Source organism: Suillus paluster (assembly GCF_016628075.1).
Source record: "Suillus paluster strain FC165 chromosome Unknown EDB91scaffold_73, whole genome shotgun sequence".
Taxonomy (NCBI): Eukaryota; Fungi; Basidiomycota; class Agaricomycetes; order Boletales; family Suillaceae; genus Suillus; species Suillus paluster.
In genome coordinates, this window is record NW_024537633.1 from 106,613 (window position 1) to 126,750 (window position 20,138).

General features: G+C 45.1%; 5 protein-coding genes across 5 annotated transcripts; 3 read left to right on the forward strand and 2 right to left on the reverse strand.

Annotated features, from left to right (window-relative positions):
* Window positions 1–6,271: 6,271 nt before the first annotated feature.
* On the forward strand, window positions 6,272–9,592 carry EDB91DRAFT_1239146 (uncharacterized protein; the record flags this gene model as incomplete). The annotated part of the gene is made up of 17 exons (XM_041321814.1): window positions 6,272–6,371; window positions 6,451–6,740; window positions 6,847–7,065; window positions 7,136–7,315; window positions 7,376–7,572; window positions 7,639–7,846; window positions 7,899–8,015; window positions 8,037–8,059; window positions 8,111–8,120; window positions 8,157–8,207; window positions 8,256–8,435; window positions 8,498–8,695; window positions 8,744–8,872; window positions 8,903–9,085; window positions 9,158–9,188; window positions 9,318–9,364; window positions 9,386–9,592. The coding sequence occupies 17 exons, from the start codon at window positions 6,272–6,274 to the stop codon at window positions 9,590–9,592; spliced, it is 2,370 nt and encodes a 789-aa protein (XP_041172887.1).
* Window positions 9,593–11,115: 1,523 nt separating this feature from the next.
* On the forward strand, window positions 11,116–11,875 carry EDB91DRAFT_1252785 (uncharacterized protein; the record flags this gene model as incomplete). Its single annotated transcript, XM_041323557.1, has 3 exons — window positions 11,116–11,267; window positions 11,332–11,683; window positions 11,741–11,875. 3 exons carry the CDS (start codon window positions 11,116–11,118, stop codon window positions 11,873–11,875), a joined length of 639 nt encoding a protein of 212 aa, XP_041172888.1.
* Window positions 11,876–11,923: 48 nt separating this feature from the next.
* Window positions 11,924–12,420, forward strand: EDB91DRAFT_1059667 (uncharacterized protein; the record flags this gene model as incomplete). Its single annotated transcript, XM_041314270.1, has 3 exons — window positions 11,924–12,004; window positions 12,064–12,192; window positions 12,253–12,420. Coding segments are annotated over 3 exons (378 nt in total), but the record flags the coding sequence as incomplete, so codon positions are not given.
* A 1,197-nt stretch (window positions 12,421–13,617) lies between these two features.
* On the reverse strand, window positions 13,618–13,863 carry EDB91DRAFT_1009250 (uncharacterized protein; the record flags this gene model as incomplete). The annotated part of the gene is made up of 1 exon (XM_041312385.1): window positions 13,618–13,863. A coding segment is annotated over one exon (246 nt), but the record flags the coding sequence as incomplete, so codon positions are not given.
* Window positions 13,864–16,100: 2,237 nt separating this feature from the next.
* EDB91DRAFT_1252788 (glycoside hydrolase family 31 protein) lies at window positions 16,101–19,942 on the reverse strand (the record flags this gene model as incomplete). The annotated part of the gene is made up of 19 exons (XM_041323558.1): window positions 16,101–16,615; window positions 16,669–16,834; window positions 16,884–17,059; window positions 17,110–17,218; window positions 17,271–17,473; window positions 17,530–17,693; window positions 17,747–17,818; window positions 17,868–18,004; window positions 18,061–18,124; window positions 18,174–18,202; window positions 18,257–18,309; window positions 18,362–18,380; window positions 18,428–18,528; window positions 18,584–18,657; window positions 18,708–18,905; window positions 18,957–19,040; window positions 19,095–19,544; window positions 19,598–19,733; window positions 19,789–19,942. The coding sequence occupies 19 exons, from the start codon at window positions 19,940–19,942 to the stop codon at window positions 16,101–16,103; spliced, it is 2,904 nt and encodes a 967-aa protein (XP_041172891.1).
* Window positions 19,943–20,138: the final 196 nt, after the last annotated feature.

The window sequence follows — 20,138 nt, forward strand, 5'->3', positions numbered from 1 at the left end:
GCTCGTATTGCCCCACCTGACTATTAGTCTGCCCAACCCCCTCACCAGTCTACTCCTAGACTAGGAACCACTCAACTGGTCCTATCTCCGTTTAGTATCATAGTTCCTCCTTTCGGATCACCGGTAATCCCATACCCGAGTGATTATTGATCCATTGCGTACATACTATTCTCTGAGCCTCTTTCTCATATGTCTCAGTCATCTCTCTTGTAATCCTGTACACTCAGCACATAGCCTTCTGCTATGCTATGCTACTTACTTAGAGTATATAAACATATGTACATTTGTCTGTAGATACTCAGTCTGAATATTACCTTTTCTAAGCCCTGCTCTTCTGCTCCTTGACTTAGGCTTAACCCAAGTCAACTCCTATTTGCTGACCTAGGGGATTGACTCCCTAGGTCAGCTGCTCCCCTGCTCCCCCCACTCCCCTGCTCCCCTGCTCCCCCGCCCCGCTCCCCCGCTCCCCCCGCTCCCCCACTCCCCTGCTCCCCTGCTCCCCTGCTCCCCCACTCCTCCACTCCACTGTTCCACTGTTCCACTGTTCCACTGTTCCACTGTTCCACTGTTCCTCTGTTCCTCTGTTTCCTCCACTCATCTGACTCCCCACGCATCGGCCACCTTTCCCCGCGTGTCGGAACTAATCCCAGCACCCTGCTACAATCCGTCCCCTTCGTTCCACTCCACTTCTACTGTTGGTTCCAACAACGGTAGCCTTCAAACCTCTCTCCTGTTGGGTGGAACAACCCCGCCTGACTTTCCCGTGCTCACCTAGTAGTCCGTCGGTCCTCCTTCAGAGGACTCCTGTTCTGATGTCCTGTCGGAACTCATAGAACTCGTGTCAGACTACATTCCAAAATTAGGGGCATGTACTCAGGTAAGGGGCGCAGCACACGAGCTGAAGCCAAGCCCCTCAGACTCTGCCTTACCCCTGAGCACATTCTTAACAGTACCTTATATGATCCAACTCTCCATTCAAATTCAGCCTGTTATATAGTATGGTTCATTGCACCTTTATTATTTACTTTGTACTCCACTACACTGTATCACATAGCCAAGGATTCCTATAGTATATAAACTCCATGTACTCTGGTAGTGTTTTCTACAATATGATTATAGACTTGAACCTATCATAACCACCTCCAACTGGACTTGAGCATTCCTCACTGTCTACTCCAACCTCAAGACTACATTGGACTTAGTCCCTCATAGCCTTACCTCTGTTGAAGCATATCAGATGTAGTCCCTTATAACCATACCTCTGTCAGAGCATGTCAGAGTTGACCTTTGGTAAGCCCCCTATCTGTCCTTTGAAGTTAAGGGCACCATACTCACATAAGGAGCACAGCACATGAGATGAAGCTAAGCCCTTCTATAACCTCCTTCCTACCTATTAGATATGGTTCTGACAGATTTGAAGGGCACACCCTATAACAAGTACTCAAGGGTGACCTCGATCCTAATCCCATGAGCCTTCAATGGCTCGCCACCTAGCCAATCATTTGCTAATTGTAAGAAATTGACTCTTTATCAAGGGTCTCATGCTGGTGTGATGTTTCCAGCTAAAAAGAGCTTCAGAAGTGGCCAGTCTATTGATAGATAAGTGGTTGGTTAGAGCCACTTGCAGGTCTTCTACCTCAGACTGTGCTGCCTAATATACTTCTTCCTCAGCGATCATGAATTTGGTATGTGGTAAATGAAAAATTGTGACCTGGAACCCATGTCTATCAGCTTCATTCCTTATGTCACTCACTATAACATGAGCCAGCAGATCAAAGCTCTGCAATATCAGCACAGTAAATTCCCCCATGTGTGTGATGGTAAAGAAAGAAGTGGTGAGGCAAGTATAGACAGTGGCATGAAGGGGAGTGGAAGAGGCAAGGTGTTTTCCACCTTTCAATGCTGATGACACTTGGTCATGATTGATGAGCCAAGACTGTCCATACAGTAAATGCCACACTCAAACAGAGTAGGGGTGATTTTCAAGGGTCTTGCCAGAGTACATGCCTGCACAAGAAGCAATGAAGGCAAGAGTAAGGATGGATAGAGCTAGACAACACTGAAACTCTGGAATGCTGCATGAGTCGCAAAAAAAAACATGAAATACTAATAAACCTGAGCCATATGTTTCCATCATACTAGGAGCATGCAAGTGGGCAATCACAGTCAAAATACAGTCTAGATCACTCTTCAAAATTGCCACTGTAGAACCTATGTGGTCTAAGCATGATTGTGACACAGCAGGAACCTACAACCATAATTGATCTTGGGCCAATCAATGTGACCTCAGGTCCAATGCTGGAGGCATTAAGGCAGGGCAGTAAGGACAAGGCTGAGCTTAGTACTAGGCTGGTTAAGGAGATGGGAGTAATGTCAACAAAACAGGAGGTCCTAGTCTTGCCAGACATTGCAGAATTGGAAGAGTCGATCTCCCCAATTCTTGAGGTCTGCCTCATTAACTAGCCCATCAGGGCTTGTATTCTGATTGATGATGTGGGAGCTGAGGTGCATGGCTGACATGTCAGCATCAACAAGGTATTTTGTGAGGTCATCTGAAAGAGAGATAGGTGGCAAGAGGAAATGACAAGGGGGAAAGATGCCCCTAGAGGGTCCATCTATCAAGTTGTTCCTGTAGGGGACATAACTGAGGTGAAATTAAACTTCATTGCTAACAGATCTGACAGAATATGAGGTTGGTTGCCCAGTTCCAACTACAGCCATTCTTCCAACCATTAACGACTCCTTGGTTATTACAGAAAATGCAGAAGTGATGAAGTGGTCTACCATGGCAGCCATTGAGAATGGCATGAATGAGGAGCTTGAAGCCAACACATTCAGCTGTCATATACCGGATCCAACTACTCCCAATATCATTCACATCCACTCCACCCGACCCTATTATTCCACTTTCCCCTTACTTCCACTCTGCTTGTTCCCTGCCCCAGTGCTCCTGCTCCACCACCTCAGTCAGTTTACTTTCTGTATCAGTTTCATTCAACTGGACCCCTTTCCCCATTAGTAATATAATTTCCCCTTTCAGTACATAGCTCTTCTTCTCAGATCACCAGTTACTCCTATAGCCATCCGATTACTGATCTATCTTGTACATATTGATATCCACTCCAACCCTTATGTTTCCTCATATAATCATACTTACATTTTGTACACTCAGCACATAGACTTCTGCTATGCATTACTGATCACTGCCTTGCTACCTAGAGTATATAAGATATCTTGTACTTAATCTAGATTCCTCAGTCTTAATATTACTTTGTCTTCTCCAGTTTCTACTGTGGGAATTCTCTATAGAACCTTGCTCAACCTCCAGACACAAGTCTCACCTTGTTGTTGCCTCCACTTCTCTGCTCCAACTTAGAGCTGCACTTTAAGTCTTTACCTCTTGTCCCCTCCATCCAATAATCCATACCTCCAATCCCCTTGTTCCTTTCCACCTCCAACTTACTTCCTCCGCCTCATCCGCCCACTTACTAGTCAGCCTGCCACTAGTAGCCTTTACTTTTCTGAACCCCAAGCAGACCAAAGTGGTCCTCTCATCCTATCATTAGACAACATCAGCTCCGCTCCAAATTTGGGGCACATACTCAGCTAAAGGTGCAATGTAAGAGCTGAAGCCAAGCCCCAACCCCTCTGCTTCTCCATCCAAGCACAGTATCTAACATCAGCCCATTCAATATCCTGCTGGCTATCAAGTGTTTTCCATTCTGATCATAGAGTCCAGGCCTTCCAATGCCCATTAACAACAATTGCAATTCTGACAGATATGCTGGCATCAGAAAATGTGTGGATGTTGATGAGGGAAGAGGGCTGTGATATTGAGTGACTAACAGGGGGTTAGGCAAGCTTGAATTGCCACTATGCAAGGTCTGCATTGAGATGTCAAACATTATGGTGTGGCATGAATGGACAGTTACTGCATATTCCAAGCATAGCTTCCAGGGTGGTGATGTAAGCACATCCTGCTGGTATGACCAGGCAGGAGTGTAGGAGTCTGCTGTATAGTCTCTGTATGTCAAGGAGAACATACATTGAACATGCACACCGGTAGGGCTGTTCACCATACCATATACAGTGTGCCACCATATGAAGTTAAACAATAACCATCTATTATGGTTGAAAAAAATATGTTGACAGTATGGTACAGCATACTTTATGGCTATATATGGTAGCATACAGTACATATGAAACACTAAATGAGGTCTTTGACTGCAGCATGAGCCAAACAAAGCTTTGCCTTCACCAGCATTAGTGTCTTGATGGTCTCAGGCTTAAGGCTTGTACACCACATAGAGACTGTGTCCTGACCCCCAGAAAAAATCTGTTCAACAGCAACAGCAGACCCCGCAAACAGTATGAAGACAATAATTAAATATGAATGTTTCAAATAGGCTATACTACACTCACCAGGGATTGAAAGAATATCACACACAAGATGAGAAAGGTTTGGAAATTGTGCACAGTGGCCTACCCACCACTGAATGAGATCACAGGTATCAAAATCCTCCTGCAGGAGCTTCAAGTGCTGCTCAAATTCATCTATTGAAATATTTGATTGCTTCTTGTACCTTGCTGTGAAGTTGACCTTCATTGGAGACTTCCCAGCATTCTTTAAAGGGTGTGTTTCAGTGGGAGATGATGAAGAGACTGATTGCACCACCACCATAGCATACTGCTGTTTATAAAGAGCATGTAGATTGCTCTTCTGCATCTCAATATGCATTTGTGTAGTGATATCATCCCCACAGTCACTGTGGAGTCCATAGTACGAGTTGCAGGGGTCAAGAACTTCAGAATACACAGAATAGAATAGATAATTAGCTAGCCAAACTGACTCACAATGAAAGATGATATACTTGAAGCCCAGACATAGAAAGGTGACTCATCAACCTTGAAGTAATAATCACTAAGCTTATAATGAGACTGGTCAGTGCAAACCACAGCTTCACTGGGGCTGAATCTGAAAGCTCTGCCAAGTCATCTCAAAGTAACTCCTGAAGTCCATGGAATATTGCATGTGTAGAAGATAGCATGGGGCACTTTTTTGTGGACATTTGAGTGGTAGCAGAGCAAAAGGCCTTTCACCATTATGTGACTAGCTCAATCCCTGCCCAATTGGTGTCAGAGAGTTCATATTGCCTGAGGTCACAAGTCTTCACAACAAAGTTGTCAATAGCTTGATGAAAATCAAGTGCCCAACATAGCATCTGATGTGTGAATGACCAACAAGTCTTGACATCCAAGATGAGCATGAGGTAAACTTGACTTATTGCATTCTCAGCCTTCTTAAGAGACATTGTGACTTCTGCAAGCCATGCTTTCCATCACTGTGGGCTTGAACAGACAGAACAAACAATTTTTCAAAGCTAGTTTTGTCTTAGCAGTAGAATATGTATTGTGCAGCATATGTCGGAAATTTTCTAATCGGTTGCAACAGCGTGCCTGTGAGACTCGGTTTCAACCATATTGATACCGAGTCAAGATATCGGTACCTAAGTTCTATTCTTAATGCCCAGTAGTAATATTTATACCAAAGTCACTTCATTGATACTGACGTGTACTATTGATACCGGGTCTTGACTTTAGTACGTCAATTACAATGTTGTTCCAACAAGCACTGCCAACAATCAATTATTGCCACACCATCCTCTCAACACTCCTTCACCATCAACTTCAGCCCTTGTTAGTATCTTCCACTCTACTTGTTACAGTTGCCTCCGAATCAGAGACAAACAGTGTCTGATTCATCTGAATATTACCATCTGGATCTTAGACTGTCAATTTAGAATTTCGCCTGGTAATAATAATTTAAATGTTAGTCTGCCAGCCCTTAACTGATTCAGATCCTTCAAGCTTCACCCGCCAGTGCTTCTCCATCAAAGTACACTATTCCTGTACCAGGTGCCCTTACACTTAGACTGAACTTGAATTGTTCCTGTTTCAACATAGATGCCTGCCGATTTGCAGCGATCCTGTGATCATTGTGGCCAATCCTTCCATCGCCAAGGATTCCGAACACACAAAAAAGCTTGCCAGAAGCAATCAGAACAAAGGCGAGAGGAGATAGAGCTTGCTAGGGAAATTTGTTGAGGTACGTTGTCTATAACATTATTATGGTTTCATGCTCGTCAACCAATTTTTAAATTGTAGAACAAGAACAGGCACAACAGAGTAGTGTGTTTATCGGTGAACATCCATCTGTCAGTGGCTCATCTCTTTGTAAGTCATCATATTAATACTGATTCATCGGACATTGATGCAAGCTACCATCAATCATTCAGAGGATGTCGATTTCGATTTTGATAATCAGATTGACTATCCAGACGACGCTGACGTGGGGCAGACCGATTCCGATTGTATGTCTTTATGATTTTTTTTGTGTTATTGTGTTTGCAACTTACATCCATATAGATCTTCCACTACTATCTGCAACAGCATCACCTGTACCTCAACACGATGTGGATGATATAAAAGTGGAATACCACCCCAGTAGTGGTCGCCCTACCCAAGTGTACCATTTCGAGGACTATGGTCATGGTGCCAGTGCCCCAACAGCTGTTCCGAAAGCAGATCCTGAGCCCTGGAAGCCATTTTGCACTCGTATCAACTTTGAGGTTGCGGAACTTGCCCACGAAGCTGCACTCTCTTACGAGCAGCTGGACCAGCTCATTGAACTTGTTCATCGCAGTAGGTTCGAATTGTTTACCCTCTGGAATCACAAAGATGTGTGAGACACATGGGAGGCAGCATCATTCAAAATGACACCTGTATGTACTATTCATTAATGTTGTATGTAAAGTCTATGCTTATTGTGCTCCTTTCATGTAATAGTTTACAAAGGAGGAAGTCGTCGTGCCCTTCCAAGGGATCGATAAGACATTCCCATTATTTCATCGCTCACTGTGGGACTGGGCTACAGATCTACTTCAAGATCCACAAGTAGGTCCGCATTTCGTCTTCAATCCCCAAAGGCTTTCGAAGTTTGACAGCAAGAAGTTCGTTTGGTTCATTCATGAGCTGTGGACCACGAATAATTTCTGGGAATATCAAGTAGGTCATGTCCTTATTAATATCCTGTTAAGTGTCTGCGTTGTGTACCAACTGAGGATTAATATTGTAGTTGAAAATCCCACCAGACGCAAAACCTCTTGCATTTATTTTGTATGCCGACAAGGCCAAATTATCGTTGTTTGGTCGTGCAAAAGGTTATCCTGTAGTTGCTCACTGTGCTAATCTTCCTATTGTGGTTTGGAATGGAGAAGGCTTGGGTGGGGGGCGTGTTGTTGGTTGGCTACCTATTGTTTGCTCTACAATTCCTTGCCAATGATGCTGACATTATTAACACTCAGAGCTTTGACAGGTAAAGGAAGATAAGAAGCATTCCGGAAAGCCTGCTTTTGTCAACTTCAAGAATGCGGTATGGCACGCAGTGTTTCTGATGATTCTTGCCTGTCTTGCACCACTATCAAAGTTCGGTTCTGCCATTAAATGCTGGGACAATGTTATTCGTGTTTTCTATCCAATTGTGCTCATACTCTCTGCAGACTACAAAGAACAGTATGTATAATTCTATTAGTTCCTTTGGTACTATTAGATAACATCTGGATATGTTCACTGTTGTAGGGCTGTAATGGCATTGATTCGTGGTTTGATGGGCAAATTTCCTTGCCCTATCTGTCTAGTGCCTCACAACGAGCTTTCTAATACACTTAATGTGTATCCTCTCCGCACATCCGTAGATACCAAGGCATTATGTGCTCGAGCCCAAGAGTCTACTACATTGCAGGCAAGGGAGCAGATCTTGAGTTCCCAGAGCCTTCGTAATGTTGATGTGGGTCTCTCTTTTGTTTGTATTTTACTTAATAATCTACCATTGTTATCAGAGCTCATTTGATGTCCTCGAGCACACCGATGTTCACAGGGCTCTATCTCATGATAAACTCCACTTCAACAACGAGGGATTGTTCAGTGATCACACATGGGCCAAACTGCAGAAATGGGTCGAACATTCTGGTTGACAGGCTGCTGTGCAGATTGACAGCTTGTGAGTCATTTTTTCAGCTGGATTTTTGTAGGCATTAATTTAGATTGTCAGCTTTCAATCAGTTCCACGTTGGTGAAACCTGAATCACTTCGATCAGGTTATATCAGTATCATTTTCTGATGGAACAAAATATGAAGACATATCAAAGGCAAGCCTAGACTATTCACTTTTTGACATATTATTCACATCAATTTAGCTTATCGTCTTTGCAGCACATAATGTGTTTGACTGTGATATGGATCCAGAGGCATATCTCCTGCTCTGTTGTATCCGAAGCTATGTAGGGTTTAATATCTATGCTTCATTAGAGGTCCATACTGAAGACACCATCAAAGATGGCCAAGAAGCTTTGTCAAAGCTCACTGAATTGTTGGATGTATGTATCCCTCATACTAGTATATTATTGATCCATGGTGTTGATTCAAATTTTACAATCAGAAATACATTGAAGATACAGCAGAGATTTGTGAGAAGTCCTGGAATTTTCCTAAGAAACATCTTTCTGCCCATCTCTTCAATGATATTGAGGTGAAAGGTGTCTCCCAAAACTATAGCACCAAGCCTAATGAGAAAATGCATGGCCCATTGAAAGACACTTATCAAGATCGCACAAATTTCAAGAACTTTGCTGAACAGGTAAGCGATTTCTGAATCCAAGTCTGTGTGATAATTTAAATTTTAAAGATTCTCCAATACAACCATGACAGCCTGGTTGCAGAATATATTTGTGGCAAGTTGGATTACCTCAACACTTGGAATCTCAGTGTATCCAATTCAGAAGATCAACCTGATACTGCACTGGAGGCCGATGAAGTTGATCTGACAGAACCAACTGATGCACAGCATTTTAGTCTTGGTTCAAAGCAGGCAGCAATGTCATTCATAGACATCGAGGCAGGTAGTGCGGGTAACCCAGCATTTGGCAGATTTTGGATCAAGCTAAACAGCTTTCTGAACCATTCATTTGCCGCCAACAAGATACCATTTCCAGATGGACGACAGATCCAACTGACTGCCAGTGAGATGGTGAGTTGATGATGTTTGCAGCTCCGAAATGATATAATTTGTATCTTACTCTGAGTCCTGCTCAGATCACAGAATATTGATTCCTTAAAGTCAATTTTGAGTCGTTTGTCAACAGACTACCTTCGATGCACGCCGATGTTCCACGGCTCACCATGATATGATTGTATCATCTTGCGGACCGACACTCGCATCACCTTTGGCAAATTGATGTTGATTTTCACCTGTACGGTAGGGGATGTTCAGTATCCTATCATGCTCGTTCTTCCATATGACCAACCGGTTGGTGTTCATCCACAAAAGGACAAAGACTTTCAGTTTTGGCGGGTTAAGACAAAGCCTAGGGCTTCCACAGAGTTTTTTTCAGTTCACTCAATTATTCAGGGTTGTATGATAGTAGAGGATGCCAGCAGACCTGACGAGTCTTTGGTTGTTGACACGGATATGTTCCTTCGAATGCAGGACATCCGCAGCCAGTGGTTGGATTCTTACTTCCTCCCTTATCTCTGAATCCCTGCCTTAGACTAATAGCCACCTCGATCCTCATCAGAGCAAACCCATTTCTTGCCATTATGGTCTTCTTCCATCTTGCGATACATGGCACCTCAGACTGTAACTACTGTAACTCCCCCTCCCCCAACAGCTTCCTCAAATTCAACACCTCAACCATCACCTCACCATTCGGCCTACTCATAAATCTCACTCCCAATCCAGCAGCCAATCCCAATTCCCGTGTCCGTGCTACTTCACAGGACATTGAGGACCTACCTCCTTGATGCTGCCACTGATGAAAGGAGTGCTCTCAATGCCTGTGACCAACAGCCACAGTCTCCCCGTGCTGTGTTGGCTGCCCCCCAGTCCAAGGGTATCCCACTAGGTCCATTAGATCAACCTGGCGAACTCAGGACCTATCAAACCCATATTTTTCCCCTGCCATCACAGGCACCCCAGGGTCAAGCACAAATATCAGTGCGTGCCTTTTTTCATGAATGGATCTTGAGTTGATGATGTAGCGCCAGCTCACAATGGCTCCCCACTAACATCTCCTAATGCCATCATCCCTGCCATCACACCAGCAACTCCACCCACTATTCCTCCCACCACCTCTTTCCCCCCAACCAACTCAATCGGCCAGCACATCTGCTGCCAATGTGGTTTACCAGGACACTACAAAGACAGCAGGTGCATAGAAAAATGGGGACCTGGGCCAGAAGGGCCCAGTACCATATGCAACCGCTGCAGAAAAAAAATGAAGCGTGTAGAACGGCGGGGGACGACCAATGCAAATGTGGGTGGCAGTAGTAATGCCAATGCAACTTGATTGCACCGTACGGATACCATGCTCGTATTCTGATACAGGTGCAGGTGTTCTGAATACCGTGTTCACTGTAACTACTACGGTATTAGTTATGTCCTACCGAAACTAATATCTAGTCCATCCTCTGAGATTTTCATTCATACCACGTGCTAAAAAGGTGCGTTTCAATGGATTGTCAATATGATTATGTCAGCATTTAATCACGTTTTCTCACTAAGTTCACTGGTTGAATTCAATGTTCAATATTGCAACTTCTCAATCTTAGTCCCAAGCCAATTGGGACCACAATTCAAGCACATTCAATGGATGTCAAGCAAGTGCAGGTGAGTCTGCATCATTAGTCTTCTAGGTCAAAGCATGTTGAGCTAATAGCATGATGTCTGAATCTCTCGGTTTTAAATATTAAACAGCGCTTAGACTGTTTAACATCATCATCGGTCCCAATGGTGCATTTAAGTTTCAATGCCAGCTGGCCATCAGCACTTAGAGATGGTGCCACACAGGTAAGTTGCATCGTGTCATATTGTCATTCACCCGTATGCTGATTTCAATTACACGTCAAGGCAATGCACGATGTAATTGCCCTTGTGTTTTCTTTCATCATGTTGTTTGGTCCCGGTCCAAGTTGCACAGCCAATATTTTCGACTATTAATGGTGGGTCCATCCATCATTATTTTCCACACTGTGTTTTACTTGACTGTACCAGTTCTCGTGATGCCTCAGTGTCCCATCACACATGATGACTCAGAGTCTGAGTTAGACTACAATGATGTATCTGAATTGGATGCACTTTCATCTGTCACAGTAGGGATCTCATCAACCACTCAGTCATCAGCTTCTGTGCAGGGTGGAGACATGGAGGTAATGTTAATGCCTTGCTTCGCTCACATTTGGTGACTCTAACTTTGTGCATCTCAAGATCATTTGAAGTCTGCAACTAGAAAACCAGTCGCTTAAAAATAACAATAGGACTCTGGGAGAGAAGAACAAAATCTTGGCATCCAATCAACGTCGACGTTCAAGTGCACAAGTTCCCGACGAGCTGAAGGCTTACAATGTTGAACTCTTGACCTTTGCTTGCAAATATGGTGTTATTGCTGAAATGTTCCCACCTGAGCACCACGTTCTCAGATTGCCTGTGCCAAACCCTCCGCCCATCATCATATCTGCTAGTCACTATGCAAGCAAGAGTGCCGAAGAACTTTGTCTTGTGACAGAGGTGTATTCACTTCTACCGGATCACCTCCATCATTTCATACCTACTTCTCATTTTAAATCATTGGTATATTAGTTCATATATTTCATTGTGCAACCAAACACTGATTGATATGTACTGTAGCTAGAGCAGCATCTCCAAGGTGGGCACTCAAGTGAGATCGGCAAACTATGCTTGATGGCAGGGCGTATCTTCGGTCTGGATTCGTCCTACTTTGACCTGAGTTTCATGAAGCGGGATACCATTCCTGAGATCTAGAAGATCCTTGGACCAGGTAATGCTGGTGGTCGCTCCTCTCCGTCAAAATTTCCGCCCGTCCTTTTTACAAATCAAGAGATGGACCCCACAATGTCCACAGTGTTCGGTAATTGGGAACCGCTTGCAAAGGTAATTTTTTAAGCTTCACTCTTTGAAGAATATTGTTTCATGCTAACAGATCTACATAGGCAATTAGGATCGTGATGTTTGGAAAGAATTCACTAGACATTTCTGGGTGGCCACATGCTAAGTGCAATGCTCGAAAATGGGGCACAACATCCTGTACTCCCGGTCTTCTGGCATGGGGTTGGGTCACAGTGAGTTCTATTTCTGCTACAGTCAATCGTCTGAATCAGCATCTAACTATTATTCTTTAGTTGATCTTCATCCTTTCTCCCAACACTTCATTCACGAAAGCTGGAGTTGGCGCAAAGTCTTGGCTACCATATGCTGCCATGTTTACAGCCTACAAGCAACTGTGGGTCACCCTTTGGGATCAACCTCGTATTTGCTTGATCCGCAAAAAGATTGACGCCTACGTCTAGCAATTGTCCTCGACTTCCAATGTTGCGACGTCTGACACTGACAGCGAAGACTTTACCTCTGATCTGATGTGTTTGGCCATCACAAATGCAGGGTGCAAGGAATCCGACTTTCCTGGACCGACTACTGACAATGATATTCCTGGACCAGTCACCCCCATTTCACCCATAGTCATTCCAGCAGCATCTGAATCAGCCCTCCCTCCTGAACCTGCAGTACCGGTCATTGTTCCTGCTGCACTAGCCATCCCAGTGCTTGGCCCTGCAAAAACTACCACCGCTCCAGATCCCAATCCTACAACCCTCCTGCCTGCTATTCCGACCCCAACTGTGGCATCTGCAGGTGCAGCTGCTGTTACAGTCACTGCGGCCTCTGAATTCCCTCCAGCAGCCGCTATTGAGGTTCCTGAAGCACCCAATGATGTAGAGATTCTACCAGTGGTGGCAGCAGCTCCATCCTCTGGTCGTCGGGGCCAAGGAAGGAAGGCAGGGATGCTGGTGCCTGTGTCGAGTGGGCCAGCAGGTGAGGAGGCCAGCCGACCGAAACGATCCTGGAAGAAGTAATATTAAGAACTGCCACCTACAGACTGCTATTACCGTATTATTTGATATGTTTTGTTGAGGATGGGTGCTAGTTGCAATTGGATTTACTTGCTCTCAATGATATTTGAATTGAATTGAAACCTGCCTGTTTGTATTCCAATGTCATTGAGACACACTTAGGTTATTTGGATAAGCCTTGGGATCTAGATTTCAAGGTACCGCAAAATCAGCTTGGACAGTTGCAGCCGACGGTCAATATTGCTAACTGGGTTGAAACCCTGATTGAAGGCACGATTGTGACACAAACTCAATATTGTAACATGAATTGTAACACAAATGTAATGTCACACTCTTTTATTGCAACCTATTGGGACCTCGGCTTGTCATTGGATCATTGCAACACATTACAAGGCAATGAAACCCAATTAGGAAATTTCCAACATACATACCTTTTCAACCACAGACAATACCTGCTGCAATGACTCAAAGTTATCCCTGGCCAGCTGTTCATTGGTATCATCTTCAGCCTCATCAAGAAGAGCCACATAGTTATCATGCTCACAATTGAGTGGCACTGACTGAATCTTGATATGCAACTCATTGATTTCACTTTGCATCTGGCTTGATGCCTCCAATATCTTCAAGCAGCTGCATGGCAGCCAAGTGGACAATGTGTGGCAAGCAGTGGATGCACAAGTGCTTATCAGAGAAGTCAATTCCTTCATCAGCACACTTCTCTCCAAGTGCTTGAAGTAGGGTGTCATTATTTGAGGTGTTATTGCATACAACAGCCATGATGCAATTTTTCAGTCCATATAGCTCTAAGGTATTCCAAACCACTTCAGCAAGATTAGCTTCACTATGTTCACTAATGATCTCATGGAAATCAATCAAAAATTCTTCTATAAATGTGCAGTTATAATTCAGTACAACAAGATATAGCAGCTGGCAACATACCCCAACTCCAGTCATTTGTGATATAATGCAGGACAATGGCCAGGAAATTGGTTACTTGAAGTCTGTGTGTCAAGAGAGAGGCTGACTTTAGACTTGAGTTTCTGTCATATAATTAGTTATTCTTTGGCTCAACTCAACTCAACTCAACTCAACTTACCTCAATCATATTCCTTAACACCTTCAATAGTATCTTCTCCCATCTTCATAACATGACACTTGATGGCAAGTTTTCTAGGGACATGGAGTGGGGAGCCTCTATGCACATAGTCTAGGAATGCTTTGAACTCTGGTCATTCTACCTCCTCAAACAGCTGGTCACATGCCACAAGCCACTGGGTGAGCAGCTCTTCAAACTTGGCTTGGTTCTAGTTGCCAAAAGCTTTGGTGACCTGCTTGTTGAATGCATCAATGATGTTTACTGATACTTGCTACAGCTGGACCAAATATTGTGCAGCAGCTGTAGCATCAAGCACCTTTTCTCCCTGTGCAATTCTGAGTTCATCATTGGTAGGTGGGGTTCCATGGGACTTTAAGAGTAGACATAGTCAATACATTGGTGGAAAATGAGTCTTCAGATGACCAATCAAACCTGAGACTAGTAAGCAACAGGACATGCCTTAAAAATGTAACATACCATTCAGACTACTTTTCATTGCACACATGATGGTAAGGACCTTGTGGTTGCCCAGATAATGTTTGTTGCCAACATCATCTGCTTGTCCATCAGAATTCATCTCCACAAGCTCATAGAAGTAATAAATTGGATTGTGCTTGCTGGCCTGCTAATGTTTTGGAGTGACCTGAGTCAGAATAGCTATGAACAACAAGAAAGAACTTACCTTTTATAATCAGGGAAGAGCCAAGCTCATTGATGCTGTAAGCTACTACTGCTATCCTTGTCATCTACTTCCTCCACCCAAGTGCGCTTGGATGCCTGGGAATTGCTGGTTGCAGGAAAAGGTTGGTTGGCAGCCTTGCACCTTGTTTTCTGTCAGAGTTGGTGTGTGTTGTTGCCCCCTCATTGTGGTACAGTTTTCATGGGCAACATTGCAGCAAGCTACATAATTAGTGAGACTAGTCAAGAAAAACACAAGACAACTTACCTCCACATTTGTTATCTCCTGGATATCACTGTTAGAGCCTGATGAGGATGACTCCAAGCTGGATTCAGAGCCATCCCCTGTGAAATCACCATCATCAGCATCTGAAGCATCCTCAACTGGGAGAGTCAAAAAGAAGTTGTTGTTGGTGATAATGGTGGTCTTCTCAGGGTAAACAATAAGACTGGCAATGGTGATGCAGAGGCTGATCATTGTCTTCACGTTCAGCTCAAATAAGAGTATTCATGCGCTCAGGATTTTTGGGGCATCTCCCATGGCCAAGAACCTCCTCAAAAGCTTGATCCTTGGCAGGTACACATGTGTTGGGAGCATCAGATGACATTGAGCAACAATATGGGAGGAAAAGAACAGTACCAGTAGATATCTTGACCAGTGTCATGGTTCCTCCAGGAAAGGGGCAAAGGAATTGAAGAATATTTGATCTGGACATATACTTCTTTGATCTGGTATGAACTTCACAACAGCCACCACCCATGATCCAAAAGATTCAGCCTAATCAGGGAATACCTAACTTTTGAAGTTTTGGTGATGAGTTATCCTCGTTGATGGTATTTATAATATAATCATAATCATCGCTTGACACATCAGAGAAGCTCTGCAGATCAAATCCATCGGCAAGATAGTCATGACGCCATGGCTCGTACCTAGACATTAAAATCTACACCATCATGGAACCATTCCAAGTCCCTTCTGATACAAGCAATAATTTGTTCATGCAAAGCTGTTGCGACGAGACTCGACAAAGGATATGGCACAATATACAATGATAAAAAACCGACTATCTTTTCTGGTGGTTTCATATCTTAGGAAGGGAGTCGCTGAATCTACGAGCTCCTCGCCCCGCATTGTGGAACTTGGAAGTACAGGTGTCAGAGCCGGCGTTTGCCGTGGCAGGACCTACGATATACATCCAATTTTGCAGGAACTTCACGTTACTTACCTCCTGAGTCGGACTTGTACCGAATGGCGAGTGGCATTTGGTTGGTGACCATTGTGTAGCATATGTGTCCAATCACACGCCTGTACGACTTGTCCGAATCCGAAGACAAACGCGTTAAGAAACTACTTCCATGTTAAAATAAATTGTCCATTGAGGTCGACGGTCGCATTCGACACCACTAGCTCTTCAGTCGCCTCCTTATAGGTCCACACCCCAACTGGCAATCCTTGCAACGTGACCTGCGTTGGCTTCTGCACGCCAAGCACAGCAATCGTCTCCAACTTTTGCTCAATCGCATATTCACCCTTGCTCTCAATCTTCAGCGTGTCATCGGCAGCCTGAAACGTCAGGATCCGACTTGGCCCAGGTGGGAAACTGATCCCATCATCTACATATGCATTGCCGAATGCAGTGCCTGCTGCATTGAGTGATACGAGCAGCGCATAGGGGCCTTCGCGAGTCTCGTAGGTCGTGTACCCGGGCTCGTGGTGCAATAGCAGAGCAGAGTTGTCGCGGATGTGGACGTTGATGTGGCTGATGGGGGCATCTAGGGTCGTATTTCCTCCGGATGTTGCATTTACGACGGCGTGAGTGTACCAGTCACGCCAGATTACACTACCGCGACCAGGGAAGATACCTGTCGCGTGGTACGTCAGTGGCGGCGGTGTTTTATAAGGTTTGGTCCATTACCCTCAACAATCGTGGCTCCGGGAGTCAGCACCGGAGTGACTAGGATGTCACTTCCAACGAGCCATTGCCTGTCCACGGTGAAGAGCTCAGGCTCATCAGGGAACTCGTAGAATAACGCTCTGACAGGCGGAAGACCAGCCATCGAGGCATTGGCAAAGAGTGTATACTTTGCATATCTATCAACAACGTAATCACGAGATAATGTAGATACTTACCCAGTACGGCAGCAGGGCGTATCTCGCAGCGATGGCGATGCGGGATGCGTTTGCTACGCTTGGCCAGCGGTAAGGTTCTTGAGAAAGGGCAGCATAGCGATTGTGGTTCCTGTAAAAGGGAACGAACGCCGAGAGCTGCATCCAACGGTTGCACAATTCCTCGTTGGTATTGTTATCTGTACATGTTGTGAATCAGATACTGATCTATGTTCCGCAGGATACATACTGAAGCCACAGGTGTCAGCACCCACCATCGGAATTTGGTAAATCTGGAACTGTAGCACACCCTGTATGTTGAGGTACATATACTGCCACTTGCTGTAGTTGTCACCAAGCTAATAGAGACGTCAACATCCCACCATATTCCGCCGAACGAATTAGAAATACCCAATGACCAGTCCACTTTCCAGCAGAAGGGAAGGTCGATCTGCCGATCAAAAACGGACGCTTTCCAGGTAGGATTGATTGAACAGCAAGGTTGGTTGTCTTCGCCTCCATGAATCCAAACATGTTGTGCACATCGAGCTCTGCATACCCACCGTAGTGCGTCGCATTGGTCGCCACAGTGATAGTGTTAAGGGATCCGATCGCTGGAGAGAATTCAGAATCAGAGCGAATCAGTGGCGTATAACGGGGATGAATCTACTGTTATGGATGGCATAAGGCGGGCTGTTGAGATCGACGCGTTGTTCGCCACCTGCACCGACACCCCGTTTTTCTATCACGGATACCGAACTACCTCCGCATGAATATGTAGAGGTTCCGTTGATAGTCATGTTCCCACTAGGTCCCCATACTGTTTCATTGTAACTTCATCAAGCATCATTAATAACACGTCACTACTGTAGGTCAAACTGCCATACCATTCAGGGTACCCGGTAACGACCGCGGCGACGACTTTGGGAGGAGGAGTAGATAAGTTGGCGCCAGTCCCGCTTCTCACCAGTCAGCTTCGAACGGACCGCGAACAAAAGCCAGCCTTACCAGGAGGAGCCACAAAATGAGGCTGGTTCGTTCATGTCGAGCCAAATACCGGAGAATTCGACACCCATGTCCGTCCAGTTTCTGAGACTGTCGGTCCATACAGAGAGCACATTTTCGCTGAACCAGTCCGGGAAGACCTGACAGAGCAAGTAAATTAGTTGAAGAGGGGTTCCATAGGTCTGGAATGACTGACGGTGTACCCAGGCCAGACTTCCCCAATGTACAGAGACCCATCTGGATTCTTAATCCACACATCTCTGCAATGCATTCATCGCTCAAGTCCATTACAGAGATCAAAGAACTCACTCTTCGACTCCCCGTGTGAAAGGATCATACTAAGTAACAATACAGTTAGGAAGTATCTGATCGCAGCATACCAAGAGACTTACAACGTCAGTTGAATTCACTGTGACAGCAATGGCGGCATCGACAATAGGGATGTCTAACGAGCAGTTCGATCAAGCTCAGCAGAGAAAGAGTATAAGCACACTTACAATGTTGATGATTCGCAGCCTTTCACCCAAGTCAGACAGACATACTCTATTGGGGAAAACACCCACCAATTCTTGGATGAACTCACGAACATCATCCCCAGGGAAACTGACTGGGTCAGTAGTGAAGTCACGGTAAGCGTGATACAAGTCGATATCGTTCCATTGAACTATAATATCAACTGAGAATCACGAGCAATGAGTCCCACTATAGATGTGCCAGACCTTCCAGGGGGATGTCCGCCAAGCGCATCTGCGCGACGACTTCTCTAACCTCGCTGATGTTATGGTACCCCCATCTGCGTATAACTTAGTTGAGTCTCTTCTATCACATAGCAGGAAACATCACCTGCAAAGGTGGAACCCAAAGCCCCACGCTGGCTGCCACGTAGGGAACCCGATGACTGAACCGTACTGGGAAATGACTTCTGTATCCGTGAGACCAGAAAAGAAGTAAAAGTCCAAGATACCGCCAATCACACGGTACTCGATTAATGATACTTTCGAGTTCGGAGGTGTCTGCAGGAAGACATCTGAACCCGCAGCACTGAGGAATAATATTAACGGACGGATTGGGATGAATTGGGGAATAGAATACCTAAGTAAAAGAACACCAGAGGAAGAGGCCTTTCCGGTTGTCACATTATACCGATGTTCGACGTAGATTGGATGGGAGCCATACCTGAAGACGAAGAGTTCGTCACGTGAAAAGATGATTTCAAGCCATGTGACTTACAAGTTTTGATCAATGAAATCTTGAGCATCGCGAGCCCAGTGCGTCTGGATGGTGCCGACGCCCCCGTCCGTTCCAATGTCGCGCCTAAATCCACTGCTGGCAATAACTTCACCTAATCCGTAGATGTTGGTGCCATACGGCAGAGCTGAAGTAACCTGGAGGTATTGATCCTCGAATACGAGAGGGAAACCATCGAATGCTGTACTTGGATCAGATGCATTGGAAGGTGCAATAGGGGTCGGCGGAAGTGATGAAGTTCTCGTGTCAAACAAGGGCATTGCGTCCGGGTCAGAGCGTCTCGTGATCCAAAATGCGAAAGGCATTGCATCATAGTTGAACATGAGGTCAGAGCTGCCTGTATAAGATGTCGTTGGCGCAGCAGGTCGTTCGATCACCGACTCGGGGATTGTAAACTGTTGGTTGGCAGTGTCATATATCTTGACATGTAAACTAAAACCAGCCATTAGCGTTGCACTTGGCACAAGACTCAGGAAATTATGTACGTGGACTGCGACTGGTAAGTGACTTCGATGGTGAGGTCTGATATATCTAGTCCAAATGCATTGCATGCTGGACCAGCGAGTGTGAGCTGAGCAGTAAGACCAATGTCAGACTCTTGAAGCGACCCTAGAGTGTATCCTAAACCCAGGCCATCGTCAATGTCAACTGCCAAGACATTGTACAGCGGTCTAACCTGGGCAGTCCGTGACATTCATCGAGTAAGGCGACGTTGCGGCGGCATCAAGAGCGTGCTTATTTCCTAGTACACTGCGCTGGGCGCTAGATGAGACCCCTCCCGAAACTGTAGGCGCCAGGGCACACAGGGCACCCAAAAGCAGGGAGAACATGACGGTCGACTTTAGAGAAGGAATCCGTTGCGACTCGCGAATGGGGAAGATGTGGTGTTTATATTTATAAGTACTCATATACTTGTGAGACCTTGCTTCTTCGGTCTAGCCGCATGGAACGGAACTTTATACAGCAAAATTCATCATGCCCCTGCAACGCCAGTGAAATGAAAGTTTGAGTTTACACTAGTACGAA